Source organism: Poecilia mexicana, unplaced genomic scaffold (assembly GCF_051168715.1).
Source record: "Poecilia mexicana isolate PSO_F unplaced genomic scaffold, ASM5116871v1 scaffold_22, whole genome shotgun sequence".
Lineage (NCBI taxonomy): Eukaryota > Metazoa > Chordata > Actinopteri > Cyprinodontiformes > Poeciliidae > Poecilia > Poecilia mexicana.
This window is the reverse complement of record NW_028263391.1, coordinates 22,688,355-22,704,356: the sequence shown is the minus strand read 5'-3', so window position 1 is coordinate 22,704,356 and position 16,002 is coordinate 22,688,355. Positions and strand designations below refer to the sequence as shown.

General features: G+C 40.0%; 1 protein-coding gene across 1 annotated transcript in view; it reads left to right on the top strand.

The window, feature by feature from the left end:
- Nucleotides 1-1,727: 1,727 nt before the first annotated feature.
- The window catches only part of rps6ka1 (ribosomal protein S6 kinase a, polypeptide 1), a 54,236-nt gene continuing 39,961 nt past the window's right edge, over nt 1,728-16,002 (top strand). The window contains exons 1-2 of the mRNA XM_015007123.2: nt 1,728-2,412; nt 9,296-9,340. Coding sequence (XP_014862609.1) covers nt 2,350-2,412; nt 9,296-9,340 — 108 coding nt within the window. The 5' untranslated portion in view covers nt 1,728-2,349. The remainder of the gene's footprint in view (nt 2,413-9,295; nt 9,341-16,002) is intronic.

Below are 16,002 nucleotides of genomic sequence, written 5' to 3'. Positions count from 1 at the left end.
AGCTTGGATGCAAAGTCCAAAACCCACAGCAAACGCTGCTGTTACATAATAAAGAAAGTGTTTCCCACCTCCTCCAGTGTAGACAGTGAGTGTGATTCACCTGCCACAGTAATGTCAGACAGGAATCAGTGGCTTGGCATTAATACACAGGCTCAGTGAAAACAGCAGCAACAGTTTGCATTTACACCTTCAGCTCATTTAGATGCCAATCATCACACATTATATCACTCCAATTCATGTTTCCCTTCTGTGCCTGGAAAACCGTTTTCATCTGAATCAAAAATTCATCAGAGCGACAAAGCAAGGCAGCTGAATGGCCTTCAGTTGCCAATAGTAACCAAAGATGGCCAGGAGCAGAATCCACTTGGTGGTGAATGAAGCGGGGAAGTGATGAAGGTGGATGGGACGCATTATGTCAGCGGAGATTACAAGGACTTCCACGAGAGCTGTTGTCAATGAAAAGAGCAGGGCCGGATCAGAACAGCACCGATCACGACCCGTTTCTCTTAACTTCCTTTACATCACAGTTATTGTGTAATCAAGAATGTTATATAATTTTTGCAACCTCGTGGAGCATTTTTGGAGATGGGAGTCTAAAGGCATTGTGCACTAAATATATCTGAGCAAAAACCAAAAATACAGTTTGGGGCGAAGCAGCAGCTCATGAGAAAAGTCAGTTTCACTCAGTGCTGCTCTGAGATCCCTTCACAAAAGATATTTCAGCTTTTTTTTGGCTTCTCTAAACCTTTTACATGATCATTGTGTGTTCTCTGTGCAGGTGTGTCACAAAAAATAAGAAAAGAAGCTCATACTGGACACAGTGACACATTGTATTTTATTCGTAGTGCAGCAAGACGTTTCTGATATTTTTCTGTGGTTCAGGAGTGACTTAAACCAGTTGAATCTCTCATCCTGGTATCTGCAGGACCTCAGCTGGGGTTAAATACGTTTTTTTTGTGTGTTGATATATTTTTTAGTAGTTCATCCTTAAATGATACAACAATAAAGAATGGTAGGGTGTAAAAATTGATTGTTCATTTACATTTTAAACATCAATGATCCCCGGCTTCCTTTCACACCATTTTTACTCATTATCACTCCAGCATAGATTACAGTTTTACTCATGGCCTGTTTATAAATCTACTGGTCTAATGGCTGATTAATTTGAAAGTATCTTGGGCTGGCTGTTGCTTTGCATCACAAAGCACTCAACGCCTGTTGTTTGTGCACATTTTTCAACTCCACGTTTTTCCTTCCACTAAGCTTTCAGTTAATGATTGGATACAGCGTACTTTGAGCAGACAGCTTGATGTGTCTTTTATGGTATACCCTCCTAACAAATGGTGTCAAAGACTATCTATAAAATCAGCAGAGTTGAATGTGATGTGATGTGAAGAATAATTTATTTTTATTGGTCTTGTTTAATATATTTTCGGGCTTTTATTAAATGTAATACACAGTCATCAAAATAAAAGCTTTGAATTTACGAGTTTCACTTGAACTGAGTGGAATTAATGAGGGATAAAACAAATTTTCCAATTTTTTGACATGCTTCGGTAAATAAATTGACTTAATGGACTCAGCAACATGAAGCCTGAGCGGCAGCAGGCCGTTCATTAGCGGCATTCTCCACCCTGCATTACGTATTTACAGTTCTTCTCGCTACCAGCGGGTGGCGCTGACGGGCCGGTGCGGAACGGGCGCAAGAAATGGGGGGTTGGATCTGCCAATGACAGCTCGAGTTGGGAGAGTGTTCGTACTACGGAGCCATACACACGGAGGTCTGCGAGCGCTCCGCGTCCTGCCGGGAAGCCTTCCTTCCTTTCCTGACCGGGAGAAAGCACACGAGGAGGACGCAAAGATCCGAGACGACGTCGACTGCGGAGACGCCAGAGACAGACAGAGAGAGAGGCTGACTGTGATTCCTCGGTGTGACATTAGGCTGAGTGCGCCGCGCTGGTAATTAAAGGAGCCTGGATTAGCCCCCTGCTCGCTGCTGCGCTCCGCTCCTCTCCTGCAACGCCTCAGCTCCCCCGACGCGCTCGCCTGGGAGGAAAAACTGTTTGCGCTCCCAACAAAGCAGCTAAGCAGACCAACAGGCTCCAAAATTAGATCAGATCTGGGGGATAGTGTTAGGAAAGCTACTGGCTGCAGCGCGTCCTCCCCTCTCCTGCTCTGAGCGGAGAACAAAGTGCTGTTAAATCTGCGCTCTGCTGGGACTTGGGACCTGAACCAGGAGGTTCTGGAACTTGCACTTGACAAGAGCGACACGGACAACTCCGAGGAGAGCACAGCCACACTCCAGCAGCTCAGGGGAAACTAAGAGTAAAGAATCAAATTCCTGCCAAAATGCCTCTTGCACAAATCGCGGAGCCATGGCCCACAATGGAGCTGGTGCAGCTGGATACAGAGGTAAGGAAATGTGAAATTAATGGTTTGTTTTGCACATGTGTGGCTAGTTTTAGTCCAAATCACGTGGCTCCGTTTAAAGAAAATTAGCTCATTTCATTCAGTCTACAAAGTGGTCTCGGTGTTGAGTGAAGTTGCGCCCTTTTGCTGCTCAGCTGTGGATGAAAGTTGAAATAAACCGGATGAGGTTAAGCTGAGTGAAGCTGACATAAAAGTTTTACAAATATCCTGCCTGTTTTTATGAAGGGACGCGTTTCTTGGTCATATTATTCATCTCAGGAGCAAATTTAAGCCTCCAGCTCTCAACCAGCGACATGGCTTATTGGAATGAGTCTGTGGAGAGATTCTCCACCTCAGGAAAAAAAATAAAAAATGTCTAATCTCATGTAGGTTCCTGGTCGGTTTCTAGGACTTTCGGTATGAATTCACACACACACATGCATGCTCATGTTAACATTTATGTACAGATCAGGCATATTATTATGACTTCTTGCCCTAATTATGTGTTGATCTGCCAATCAGCATTCACCCATGGTTTCCATGTGAAGCTGCGGTATTTTGTATTGATGACGGCTTAGTTTTAGTTTAGTTTCTACATTTTGATCAATAGAATTACTGTAAATTAAAGCCATATTGTATTATAATCTCAGAGAAATGCTTGTTTATGGCCTCCTCAATCTTCAATGAAACTTATTTCTTTATAACTTGATAAAAATATTATGTGTGAAGTTTCTTTTTACAATAAAGAAACATTTACTTTTGCTGTTTTACATAACTTTAGACTAAGTTGCATTATATTTTTCTGACTTGCTCTCCCTTTGCGACAGCTAAAATGAAATTAGAGCTGAAACAATTAATCAGATTATTTTGATAAATTATTGAAATAATTGTCAACTCATTTAGTAAATTAATAAACGTTAACTGCAGTATACAGATTCTGAAACATGCTACTTGCTGAAAGAACACAATCAGAGCAAAACTGTACAAAAAATATATGTATTTTGCATTTAAAAACCCTCCTTTGTCTGTTAATATGTTTTACCCAGAACTCAAGTGGTGGTTTTAGCTTCACGTGGTTCCAATTATTTTGAAGCAGCTCATCTGTTGACTCGGATCAGTCTGGCCATCTTGTGCATCACTTAGCCTTGAGTTTATCAGAGTTCCCTCCTTTGACTTGACCATTTCAAATAGACATTGACCTCTGCTGACCGGGTTGTTCTGACCCAGTCATCACAATCTGGCTGTCGTTAAACTCACTCAAACCATTACGCCTGCCCTTTTTCCTGCTTCTAACAGGTCAACTCTTCACTTACTGCCCACTTACTAACGGGGACCATTATGGATATCGTCAGTCTACCTGTCCATGGTCATAATGTTATGCCTGATTGGTGTAGCTGATGCTGAGGCTGCAGTATATTTTCTCAGAGTGAATTGTGACTTAAATGTTGTCAAACTGATTTTGAAAATGTGGGATTTTTACATAAATTTAGCATTTAGGCTGGGATTTGCTGTAACCTGAGTTTTCCAACTTATTGATCTTTAAGATTTTTTATTTGCTGACAGATTACAAAATCTGGAGAATAAGCTGGAGAAAGTCACAATGACAATATGTCTAGTTCTAAATAAAAATACTGAAGTCTGTAGAGTTGATGTTTTTCTGCTTTTGGGTGATTGTAACTATAGACCCCATATGGTGCATAGTTTACCCAAATACTGGCACAAAATGCTTTCATTAACTGGAATTCAAAAGATAAATAATATATATATACATATTCATATGGTTTTAGGAGGAAAACATCAGAAACAGTCTGATATCTGGCCGAAGCACAACAGAACATGGAATGAAAGCCAAACTTTTAATGAAATTTGCCGTTCTTTTAATTGCAGCATTGCAGCAGAGAAAAGTCTGCAAGAGACGTATAGAAGTTTAGAAAGACTTCCCTTTTCAGACAGAAACAACCTTCTTTTAAAGCATCAGGTCCTTCTCCCACCTGTTGCAGCCAGTCAACATTTTAGCTCAGATTGTACGTTTTTATTTCACATTTATGGGTAAATATTGCAACATCTTCTATTTGTGATCATACGGCAATAATTTTACATCAGCCCAGGTATGGCTATTGCTTTCAGGTGGCAGAGTATAGGAGGTTGAATCAGCTCTATTCAGGATTTTTCACTTAACTTTGGGAAAGATTACGGTTGCTATAGATGTTAGAGGGCCTTTCAGCGCAATTCAAACAGGAACAGCCTAACTGTTGCTTGCGTTTATCAGAGGTAATTTGTGGGAATATGTTAATTCAGAGCAGATGTAGCTGAGCGATCAATAATTGGGCTGTGGGCAAATCTATTTGTGTGTGATTTCTCCTGCTCGCTTTGCCCCAGAATGAAGCACAAAAGGTAATTTAGCTAATTTCCATTTGTGAAACCTGTTTGGCTTCCAAGCAAAACCACTCACACTGTTCATAATCAGGAAAAAAAAGCCTCCTCATCTGCTATCAGATACTCAACAACTTTCTGTGCTTGTGTCCAGGGTTCTTGCAGATAATTGTGCTTTAGTGCACATGGTTGGTTTTGTCCTCCGTCATCTTCTCGCCAATTAATCCAAAAGTGCATCCCTGCTAGTCCCATCTGTCCATATGAGTAGTTGGTCTCCCCAACATGTTCCCTGGCATGGCCTGCAGTCTCACTTCTCCTTGGTCTTCTCTATCAGTCTGAGCCCTGGGCTGTCTCTTGCTGCCATCAGAAACCAGAACGTGCAGCTGGCTGGTAGGCTGGAGATGGAGATAAATAGCAAACACTCCATGCTGCCAGGCACTGATTTGTTTCATCAAATTAATTACAGACGCTGAAAACCGCGAAGCAAACGCTTTATGTTGGAGAAACGGCATCTTATTCATGTATGTGTTTAACGTAAACATGCAGTTATTTCAACAAGAACTGCACAAATATGGATCAGTGAGTCGTAATTATTGGACCCAGGCGAAGGCATGGTATTTTCACAGCATTAAACTTAGCATTCTTCACAGGCTCTCCAATACCATCTGCTCTGCTGCCACATGCTACTCGCAAAACTCACATGCTGCACAACTCTAAATAGACGGTACGATCTCCGGACGGCACAGTTTCTAAATAACTGAATGCTCAGTCTTGCTGCATCAAATTCTCCTTCATCAGTCAATCATTTCTTCAGAAAAGTGCAACCATCTGTACATTATTAGCATATTTTGAACTCATCAGCTTGTTTTGGGTAATTTATGAGTTTGTTGTGAGTCGAGCTCCATTCATGAGTCATTCTGATCTCCTGATTGAGAACATTGTTCAACACCAAGTCCAGACTGATTCATTAGCTGCAGCAGACACACTGCTGCTTCACCTCACTGGCAGGCAAATCCAACGAGTCAGAGGGCCACTGGTCACCTTCACACTCCTACCTGCTCATCAAAACCTTAATACAAAAGGTTCACATGGATGACGAAGCAATCAGCCCGTTCACAAAGAGAGCCTGAAGTGCATCATGAATAATCATGCTGTGCACCACAATAACAGAGCCGACTGCACCACTCATTCTTTGCTTGTTGTCTGCAAAGTCTAGTTTCTGGGTTGAAACTTATTTTCTACCAACCTAACAACACCCAGGTATCCTGCATGCTCAATTTTTGCATTTCTCCTGAGTTTAAGACAATGAGTTTTGTATTTTCAGCATTAAATTGATATAGCACACTTACTTACTGACTTTAAGAAGTTGCAGTCATGTGGTGATGCAGACATTTAGAGTTGTCATCAATTTAATTTAATTCAATTCAAACACACTTCGTTAATCCCAAAGGGAAATTAAATATTGTTCTAGCTCATTAATTCAGAGTTTTCAAAGAGTTATTGAAGATGGTGGCTGTTGGCAGGAAACGCCTCCAGTAGTGGTCTGTATTACAACGAATCTGAAGAAGCCTCTGACTGAAGATACTCTGTTTTCTCACTCATATCAGCATGCATATGGTAATAAATGTCGTCCTCCATATTCTGAGGTAAATTTATCATGTAGGCGTTAAATAAAAGTGTTCCAAGAATGGAGCCTTGAGGAACTCCATATGTCCATTTAGTGCTGCTAAATGACAGAGCAGATTCATCATCTATGTGGTAAGATCTGAACAATTGGGGTACCACACAGTTCCACCCACTTTTCCAGTCTATCTATTCACATGTTGTGGGATTTACATCTTTTAGAGCTTTTGCCTGGTAAAGGAGCATCAGTTTGTATTTCTAGATTAAGTTTTTTTTTTTTTTTTTTTTGTGGGGGCACAGATTTGTTGATGCTGTAGAGCAACAGTTTGTAGCTTCACCAGCTGCAGATGCACTGTTGTGCAATGACTGGCATTAATTCTCATGGTTCTGTTTCCTCTGCTCAAACCAGCCTTGAGCAGTTCAGCTGCTTCCCTTTCATATGTGCTTTAGTCAGCTAGGACATTGTGCAGACCTGTGCGTGTGTCTTCAGTTTGTGGTCATTTTATAGCAACGGACCGCCTGCATTTGGGTGTTTAGATGACTTGTCGGCTTATTTTTGAAGTTCACTTTAGCAAAACATAGAGCTACTTTTCACTTTTAATTAAAATTTTAGGGTAGAAACTAATAGATATTTTAATCTGCAAATTAAAATAAACAATGTTATCTTCGGAATAGTTTACATTTTGAATAGAGAACATTTTTCTGAATTGAAACTATCTGCTAAACTCTCTCAAAGTAAAAGTGAATTTGTAAAGCAGGACTGCACAAGTCCTCAAGGTGCAAAGCCCAACAAGTCTGCAAAGACAAAAATGGGAGAAAGTAAAGTTAGTGGTTGGAATGTGCAGTATGTTTGCTGATTAGGCGTGGTCAGCAGGTAACCATAAAGTACTGGAGTTTGAGTTTTCACTTGATGAGTGTGTTCACTCTTTGCTTCAGCTAATCTGGGTGTGAACCAGCCGAGGAACACCTACACAGAGCAGCGATAATGGAGGAGGAGGAGGGCTGGCAAGGCGTTCGATAACGCAGCTCACTCGCTGACGAACGTCTTTAAGAAGATTTCTCCTCCCTGTGCATTCATGTTTCTTTGAGGCGGTGCAGAGATGGAGCAGTTCAACCTCTGTTGCTCTCTCTGTCTGTGAGAAAGCACTCAGTTGGTCTGAGAAAAGACAATCACAGTGGCTATTTGTCTTTTTTTGGCACTGGCCAGCAGCTGTCGATACAGCGACTGCCAGATGAGATTACGAGAAATTTAGTCAGCTAGAGTCGCAGATAGAGGAGGGAGTAAAACGAGAGTTATTGTGTTTCCTGGTTGCCTAGTTACAACGCAGCGCCTCTCTGATCATCAAACATGGATTTATCCGTCTATTACACGAAAGCCATCACTGACCTGAAATTTACTCCCGGATCATTTGGGAGACGGACGAGGAGTTCTCTCCGTCTCATCTGACAGCAGCACTGAAGCATAAATCCCAGTTGTTTGTTAATGCATTTGACTTTGAGTGTATTTTGGTGGCTGCTTGTTTGTGTGTGTGTGTGTGTGTGCATGCATTTTCACTTGTTGACAAAGTCCAATGGGGAGGGAAGCATCACTAACTGGGCCATTTAGATCAACCATGCAGAGCTAATGAGGATGAAATGTGTTGAGATGATGATGCTGGCTAAATGTACAAACACTTCAGGATCTCCGCCACTGGACTGATAATTCCAATATCAGTCCAGTGGCATTCTTCTAAAAAATGCAGTTAAGTTGGAAGTTTGAAAGTTAAAGTGGCTGGAATTTGATTCACACTTGACCAACTGTTTGAATTTCTTATTTTACGTTGAGAACTTCTGCTCGTCATTGCTCCGACTGCCTGTCTCATTCTGCACCATGTGAAGGAAGAGGAAACCAGCTCGACGGACGCTGCAGTGGGAAACAAAGCCAAGGCGGAAATGGGGCTGGGAGGTCACTCAGCTTGTCCTGACATTTAGCCACATTCCTGTGGACTCTGGAGTGATCCTCTGTAATAACAAGGACTTGTGTGTATTTAAGTGTCTATCATTTTGTATTTATTTTTTTTACATTGATGATGAGTGACAGCACGACTGTCAGCTTGTGAAAACAATTTCGGTCCATCTTGATGGCTTCCAATTTGTAACAAAAGATCCATGCAGCAGAACTGGGAAGCCTTGATGTGTGGGGTAGGAAGCTTCATATTCAGAAATGGTTTCAAGTTCTGTGAAGAGATCTTCAGATAATAAATTCATGTCAAAAATTGCAAATCGTGAATATGAAGGTCATCCATTTCATGATGTTTCCAGGGTAGAATTACACAACTGAAGATATTTTGCTGTGAAGAAGATTAGCTTAAACGATGATGGTGTCGCATTTTGTAATGATAATCTCTATAGTCTTTTCTAGTATGCATCTTGCACACCTTGTACTTTAAAAACCTTGCATTTTGGATTGTCTCTAAATCTTATCTAGAGCCACAGTTGCTGCTTTGGGTTTTGAATTTTAAGTCTGCATTTAAAAAAAAAAAAAAAAAAACGTTTTCCAAGCTTCATCTTGTTGTTTCAGAGTAAATTGCAATCTATTTATCCCATTTCAAATGTGGTTTTATTCTAAAAATCAAGCAAAGCTGTAAATACTGCATCATTTCTGCAAATAACAGTCATTACACCTTTCAAAAGTCCTACCTGCTGGACGGACAAAGGGGTGCGCTTGTGCGTGAGCCTCAGATTATTAGGTTTGCCTGCAGAGGTGGAAAGTGGACTGTTGCCACCCACACAGTCTTGTAAATATTCCCTAGTATCTCCTCCTTGCCCCCTCTCTCTTCTTTTTGCACGCTCGTGTGATTCATGCACTGACATACACACTGATTCTTCTCACGTCTGCTTTCTTTGACAGAACGGGCAGAGCACGACTGAGGACGGAGTCACAGCTGCTGTCAAGGTAGGTGACATGTGGAACAGAGACATGAACAAAGACACAGCAAAGCCAGAAAAACAGCACAGAGATACGACTCTTTACGAGACTTTAACGTGCAGAATGCAACCAATTTTACTGGTTATTACAATCAAATCATGTTGAATTTCACTTTCCCTCTGACTCTTTGGCTTAAAGACGTACCGGATGACAGCACTGCTTCTGTTATCCAGTAGTGGTCACTTTAAGATGTTTCTTTTTTTGCTTTTTCCAATCCACATTTGTTTGTCCGTATGTGTACAATGATTAGTAATGAATTATTTATTTATAGGGACATGAGTCCTTGTTTTGTCCCCTATACGATGGATATAAGCAGAAAATACATCAGCAGCTTGTAATGCTGAGAAAATGCCAAAATCCTGAGATTAACTTATTGTTTTAAGAAATATTCTTAGGGTTCATTGTAAGACAAAGAATATTATTAAAAATACTGAAACTTATTTGGTTACAGTGAGGGTAAGAAAACAAATGTTAAATGTTCATAGTAGTGTTAAATATCCAATAAATAAGCAAATTATTCATAGCGCTTAACATCTGAAGATGAAATTAAATCAGAATTAATCTGTTAATGTAAAATTTGAGTCATTTTTCTGGTTTAGGTCAGAGAGAGAGAGAGAGTTGTGCTCTGAAGCACCTCTCAGCTGGCTTATTTTAGTAGGATTTGCAATGACAGCTTGTTGAGTTTATTGGCCGGCCAGGGTTTAATGTCTGGCCACTCTATACAGCAATTTGTCTATGTCAAAACAAAAAAGCATTAGCAATGCAAATATTGCCTGTCGTCATCTGATCTGCTTGTGTATCAACAAAAATACCCACCGGCTGGTACATCCAAAAACACTCCCTCAAAATCACTGCGTCAGCCTTCCTCCCCTCCTGCTCGGCGTTTCTTTGTCCAGGCCTGAAACATGATCCTGTTTCCTCCTTTCTGTTACTTTCCCATCATGTGGCAGAGGACCAGGAAATGTTCCTTCTCATGTAGCGTCTCCTTTTATCTGGCCTGGCTCTTTAGGGACAAGTGTTGTAATGCAGTTTCTTCTTTCAGCTCAGAACAATGTGCTCAGGCTGAGGCAGAGCTGAGAGCAGATTTAAATCAGGGTTTCTTTGAAAAGGGACCAGAATGGGCAAAAATGTTAAAATGTGATGGTAAAATACAGCTAATCTTTCTGTAAATAGAAAGCAGCAGCAGCTAGTAAACAAATGTATTTTCCAGTGCAGCATTAGGAAGAAGTGTAATATGCAAAACTAACAGTTTTGCTTGCATTTCTATGGTTCTTTTGCAAGAAAGCATGCTCACGTGCTTTTTTGCTTCATAAACACATTTATTTTGTAGTTGTTTTTTTTTTCATAAATTTCCTGAAATTGTTTATGAATCACCAACCATATATTTTGTATGAAACCAAAATGAAATAAGGTGTAACCAGCCTGTCTGCACATTGTTATAGAGCTTTAAATTCATGTGCCTCAAAATGTCCTAAACTTGCTAAAGTGTTAGTTAGCCTTGCACACATTAATTTTCTTGTTGCAGGACTATTTAATAAGATACTCACTGGTATCTTTTTTTCTTAGAGGATTTTTCTGTTGGGCAAAAGTTTGAGTTGCACTCAGAGCTCTTCATCGTGTTTTGTGACTTGATGCAGGTGAGGCTACCTTTAACTAGCTGTTAATATGCTTTGCTAGCTAGCTAAATTGCAAAGTGCAAATTTATTTGCTGGACGGCGTTTGTCTTCAACAGTGGTTCACTTCTGTTGTCAATGTGTACGAGGATGACAACAGAGGTACATTCTCTCTAAAAAAGAAAAAAATCTTTGCTCTATAGTCTTAAAAATTACTTTAAAAAGTCTGTTTTCGATTATTATGGACCATTTATTTGTCTTAATAAAAATGTTTGATTAATTGTGAATTAGTGAAACCCTGTTGGCTACTGCAATGCACTCAAAAGTAGGGAACCCAGAAGAAGATGAGAAATCTGAGAATAAACAGCATCTTGAAGACAAACACAACAAACGGATCAGGAAGGAAGTTGTGGAGAAGTTCAAGCAGGTTGTGTGATAAAACAATATCCCACACTTTGAACATCTCCGTTCAGTTTATCATCTGAAAATATAGTTTGGATGCTTTTCTTCAGCAGGGAGAGGGAAGCTTTTCAGAGCTGGTGAGAAAATCGATCAAGTTAAATGCAATCTTTGAGGGAAAACTTATTAGAGGCTGGAAAAATGTCACCAAGCAGCAGGAAAGTGAACATAAACACCCAACCAAAGCTTATAATGGTATGGTTTAGGAAAAAGCACAATTGTGTGTTAGAATGGCCAGTCTTAAAGTTGTGATATCATGTATTTTCCAGGCAGTTTGTGCTATAAAATGGCATTATCACGTTACCTCCAGTTGCTACAAAAATGCTGAATATATCAAACATGACTTCCTTGGAGAGTTGGACTTACATGTACTTTGTATGATGAGCAAGGCAGACACTCAGTTCCACCAGGTGTTTGCTAATTGCTGCTGCCACTAGTCTGGAGGAGCTGAGTGGGGAAACTGCTGGAGAGTGCAGCTCAGAGGAGGAGCTTTGTGGAAATGGGCGGTGCTTTGTGAGAGTAAGCGTTTAGGCACACCCAAATGGTTGCTATGGGAGATTCAAGGATTTCTCAAACATACATAAAAGAAACAAAGCAGCACTCCAGGTGTTTTTGACAAGATAACATTTTATGAAAAGCTAAAAATAATACATAATTCCTCCTCTTTAATAAAATACATTAAAGGGTTTGGTTATAACACTGCCATCTGGTGGTCAGGTAAGGTACTACAGTCATCCTGATGCCATTAGGTTTAATGGCGTCATTTCCTTAGACTGATCATGTTAAACGTGGTTTTGCAATTTCTGACACGAAAGTGAAACCATAAAAAATTCTGGTTATTGGAGTTAAATTTGTGTCGTCATTGTTAGATGTTTTTGTAATCAGTTCAATTTTATAGTCAGAATATGATGGTGGGATTAATGATGGTGGTGGTGTTGCTGATCAGGTGTGTGTGTGTGTGTGTGTGTGTGTGTGTGTGTGTGTGTGTGTGTGTGTGTGTGTGTGTGTGTGTGTGTGTGTGTGTGTGTGTGTGTGTGTGTGTGTGTGTGTGTGTGTGTGTGTGTGCGCGTGCGCGTGTGTGTGTGGGATAGAAGACCTTGTCCCCAGACACCACGCCAGGAGGGCAGTTGTAACCAGGCGCTGCAGCGATCAATATCAAGCTCCTACTTAAATGCTGGGAATCTGATAATGGCTGCTGTTATCTGCTCCAGCCATGGGAGATGCATGGCTCCACCAGACTTGAAGAGGGAGAGAGAGCAGCAAGAGGGCACAGAGGGCAGGAGAATCAGTCCTTAGTGATCCAACTGATTCTTCTGGAGCCTGACAGCGGCTTTGAGTAGTTCCCAACGCTGAGGTTTGGGTCTGTGTTTGAGTATTTTAGGGCCAGTGAGGTTAGCTCTGTGGACCTGGTCAGACATGCTGCAGAGCTAATGAGCTAGCTCCATCCTGTCTGCCTCTTCAGGATGTCCAAAGTGTGAGATACACGAGTACAACGCTTAGCTAAAGGTCAGCTGTCGTCCCTCAGCTGCAGTTTGAGACTGGCAGCAACAGATAGTACCTGAGATTATTCAAACCCATAAAAGGTTGAGGTTTAATGTCATCCTAGAATTTTACTGCCATTCTTTTCTTCAGACGCAAAGTAATATTAGCATTTTGGAGTGACCTAACAAGAGTCTAGATTTGAATGTCATGGAGAATCTGTGGAGGGGTTTAAAATGAGGGTGATGGCAAAGAGGCCGTCCAGCCTGACTTGGAGTGTATCACCAAAGACAAATTGTGAAAATACCAGTGAGAACATGCAGAAAGCTGATGAGAAAGGCTAGATTACTGTGATATCAATCACAGAAAATGTGAAAATGACATCACATTTTCAAAGATGAAATGATACAATTTCTTTTGTTTTGCATTTCTTTCTTGGTTGAAAATACTTAAAAATCTACATAGGCCTGGAATTTGATTTGATTTTGAGCTGAACTGGAAGTTAGACTTTGCAAACATGACTTTCTTTAGTGTTATTGACCAACTTGTTTGTTTCTTTCCAGAGGAGGCTGCTCCAGTGAGTCTTTGGGATGTTCTTTATAAATTAAGATGAGATCATATAGTAAATATAGAACATAAATTCTCTGAACTTTCTTTCTGATGTGTATTGTTGTACACATCACATTCTTCTTATGATCTATTAAACCTATGGATGCAATGGTAAGAAAATTTGGGCCAATATCGATTTCCAATATGCCCGACTGTTCCTGTTTAAAATAATATAATTGACTGATACCGATGTTGTGCATCTCTGACTAAAATCCCAACATATGCCCCTGTCTTTTGGATAGCTCTATGTGTCGTGATGTGACGATACAATAGTTAACAAATTGGTTCTGGTGAGAGGTTCTGACAGCATGACCTGACAGCAGAACTCGGTAACCTCAGTGGATCTGTCTAGCCACAGTGGGATGATATTACCCAGCAATTTACTCCCTGGCAGGAGCCCAGGATTGCAGTGATTTGCTCTCAAAGGAAAAGTGAGGCCTTTGTCCTATTTCTAGCATCAGATCACATCAGGCCCATTGCCCTTGATGATGCATTGATCCACTAAGCTGAAACAAGGAAGATGTAATCTCAAACGTAGGGAGAGATGTGACGGAAGCAGGTGTTTTGGATAATTTTTATTTATTTTATTGTTTTTGTGAGGGATTAATTTTTCTGTCAGCATTACGAAGACTAGTCAGAAGCAACAAAAGACTGCAGAGCAAAGAGCAGGAAAGAGATGCTAAAAGTGGGAAAACAACCCAATAAAAAGAATAAAAGTATTGAATTATCAACTGAATACAAGATAAACTGGAACTCTCTCGTTTTCTGTCTTTAAGCATCTGGTCTTACTTCAATTTCTTTCGAAGCTGAAAATTTGACGAAGCTGGAGAGCGATGCGCTCTGACAGGATGTGCATTGTCTGTCTGAATGAGCCTGGAAGTCAATTGTGCTTCGCCAAATTAAATGCATAATGTTCTCCACTTCAGTCATTAAGTTCAAACAGGTTTTCCTCACAGATGCACATAATTACCCTGATTTGTTGCTTGCAGATAAATATATCGGTTCTATTTAAAGCCTGTGTACGGCCATAAAATCATAATTTCACACTTAATAAGTACTTACTTTTAAAATATCTTGCATTATTTCAAACTATTATTATTTTAAGGAGAAAGAAAAAGATTACGTTTAACTACGGTGTGTTTTACCATTTGTAAGATGATTACTAATCATTTTACAAAGTTTATTTTACTTTATATCAAGCTGCAATTCAAGTAGTTATAGGAAATAATTGTGGATGTTATTATCTTTGCAAATCAGAATGATAAAGTTCAGATTTGATGGAAAGCTTCGATGAACATCAGTTTTCATGTCCTGCTTCAAATTCTCAATGGGATTTTGTTTTGAACTTTGACTGGGCCATTCTGACACATGATTATGTTTTCAACTCTTACAGGTTTATTTCAGGATTGTTTGGCATTTATCTCCATACCTTCCTATAAGCTCTAACCAGGTTCCCAGCATCCCCATAGCATGATGCTGCCACCACCATGTTCATCAATGAGCAGCATTGTGTATGTAGGTTGGTCTCGGCTGACCAGAGCAGCTTCCTACACATTTTTTGGGTCCGACATGAATTGTGTCAGATTGTAAACTTATAAAATATTGGATCACAGAAAGTTTACATCTAAAGCTTTATTTCATTTTGCTGGAGAAATTGAACATTTTGCAAATATTCTATTTTAGAAATTACTTTTCAATGTTACTATAGTTCATTTTCTGCTGCAAAAACAATTAAAAACAGAATAGTTTGACTTCTTGCATGTTACTAAACTGGCTCACTGTTGCGTATGATGCAGTTAACCTTGTAAGCATGAAGTTTTGTGGAGAGCCAATCAACTATTTGGTTTCTGTCCTTTTAAAAATACACCAGTCTATTAAATGCACAATATCAGCATGTTTTTTTAAAACCAATAATTCACAAAGCATCTTACCATCTGGCTCTGTTGTTGATTCCAGATAATCTCCTTTGCACAAAAAAATAAATGTTTGCTTTATGGTAGCTTTCATGTGAAACCACAGCAATTCTCCTAATAAAGATGTTTATTTTTAAATCTTTCCTAATTCATAGAAATGCTTTCAGAATAATATTGTAAAACAACCCAATGACAGATTGCCTCCATCATTCTGAGAGAGCTAACAGAATGGACTCCTAATCTAAAGTGAAATTACCCTGGAAACAATGTGGAGCTTTACAGAAGGCTAGTGTTTACAGTGACCAGTAATTAAGGAAGTGTTTGAGGCCTCATGCTTGATTACCACATATTGCAACATAAGACTAGAGTCTCACCTCAAAGTGTTATAATATTGCCTCAGTGCATTGAAAGTTGGTTGTCATGGTTTTGTCAAGGCAAGCAGGAGCTAGTCTCACAAAAGCCAGCCTGGTTATAATTGAAATTTAAATGAATTTCTGTGTTCCTACCACTGCAGCGTATAGGTGTCATACGCGGTAAAGATAAAAGTGGAAGCGGT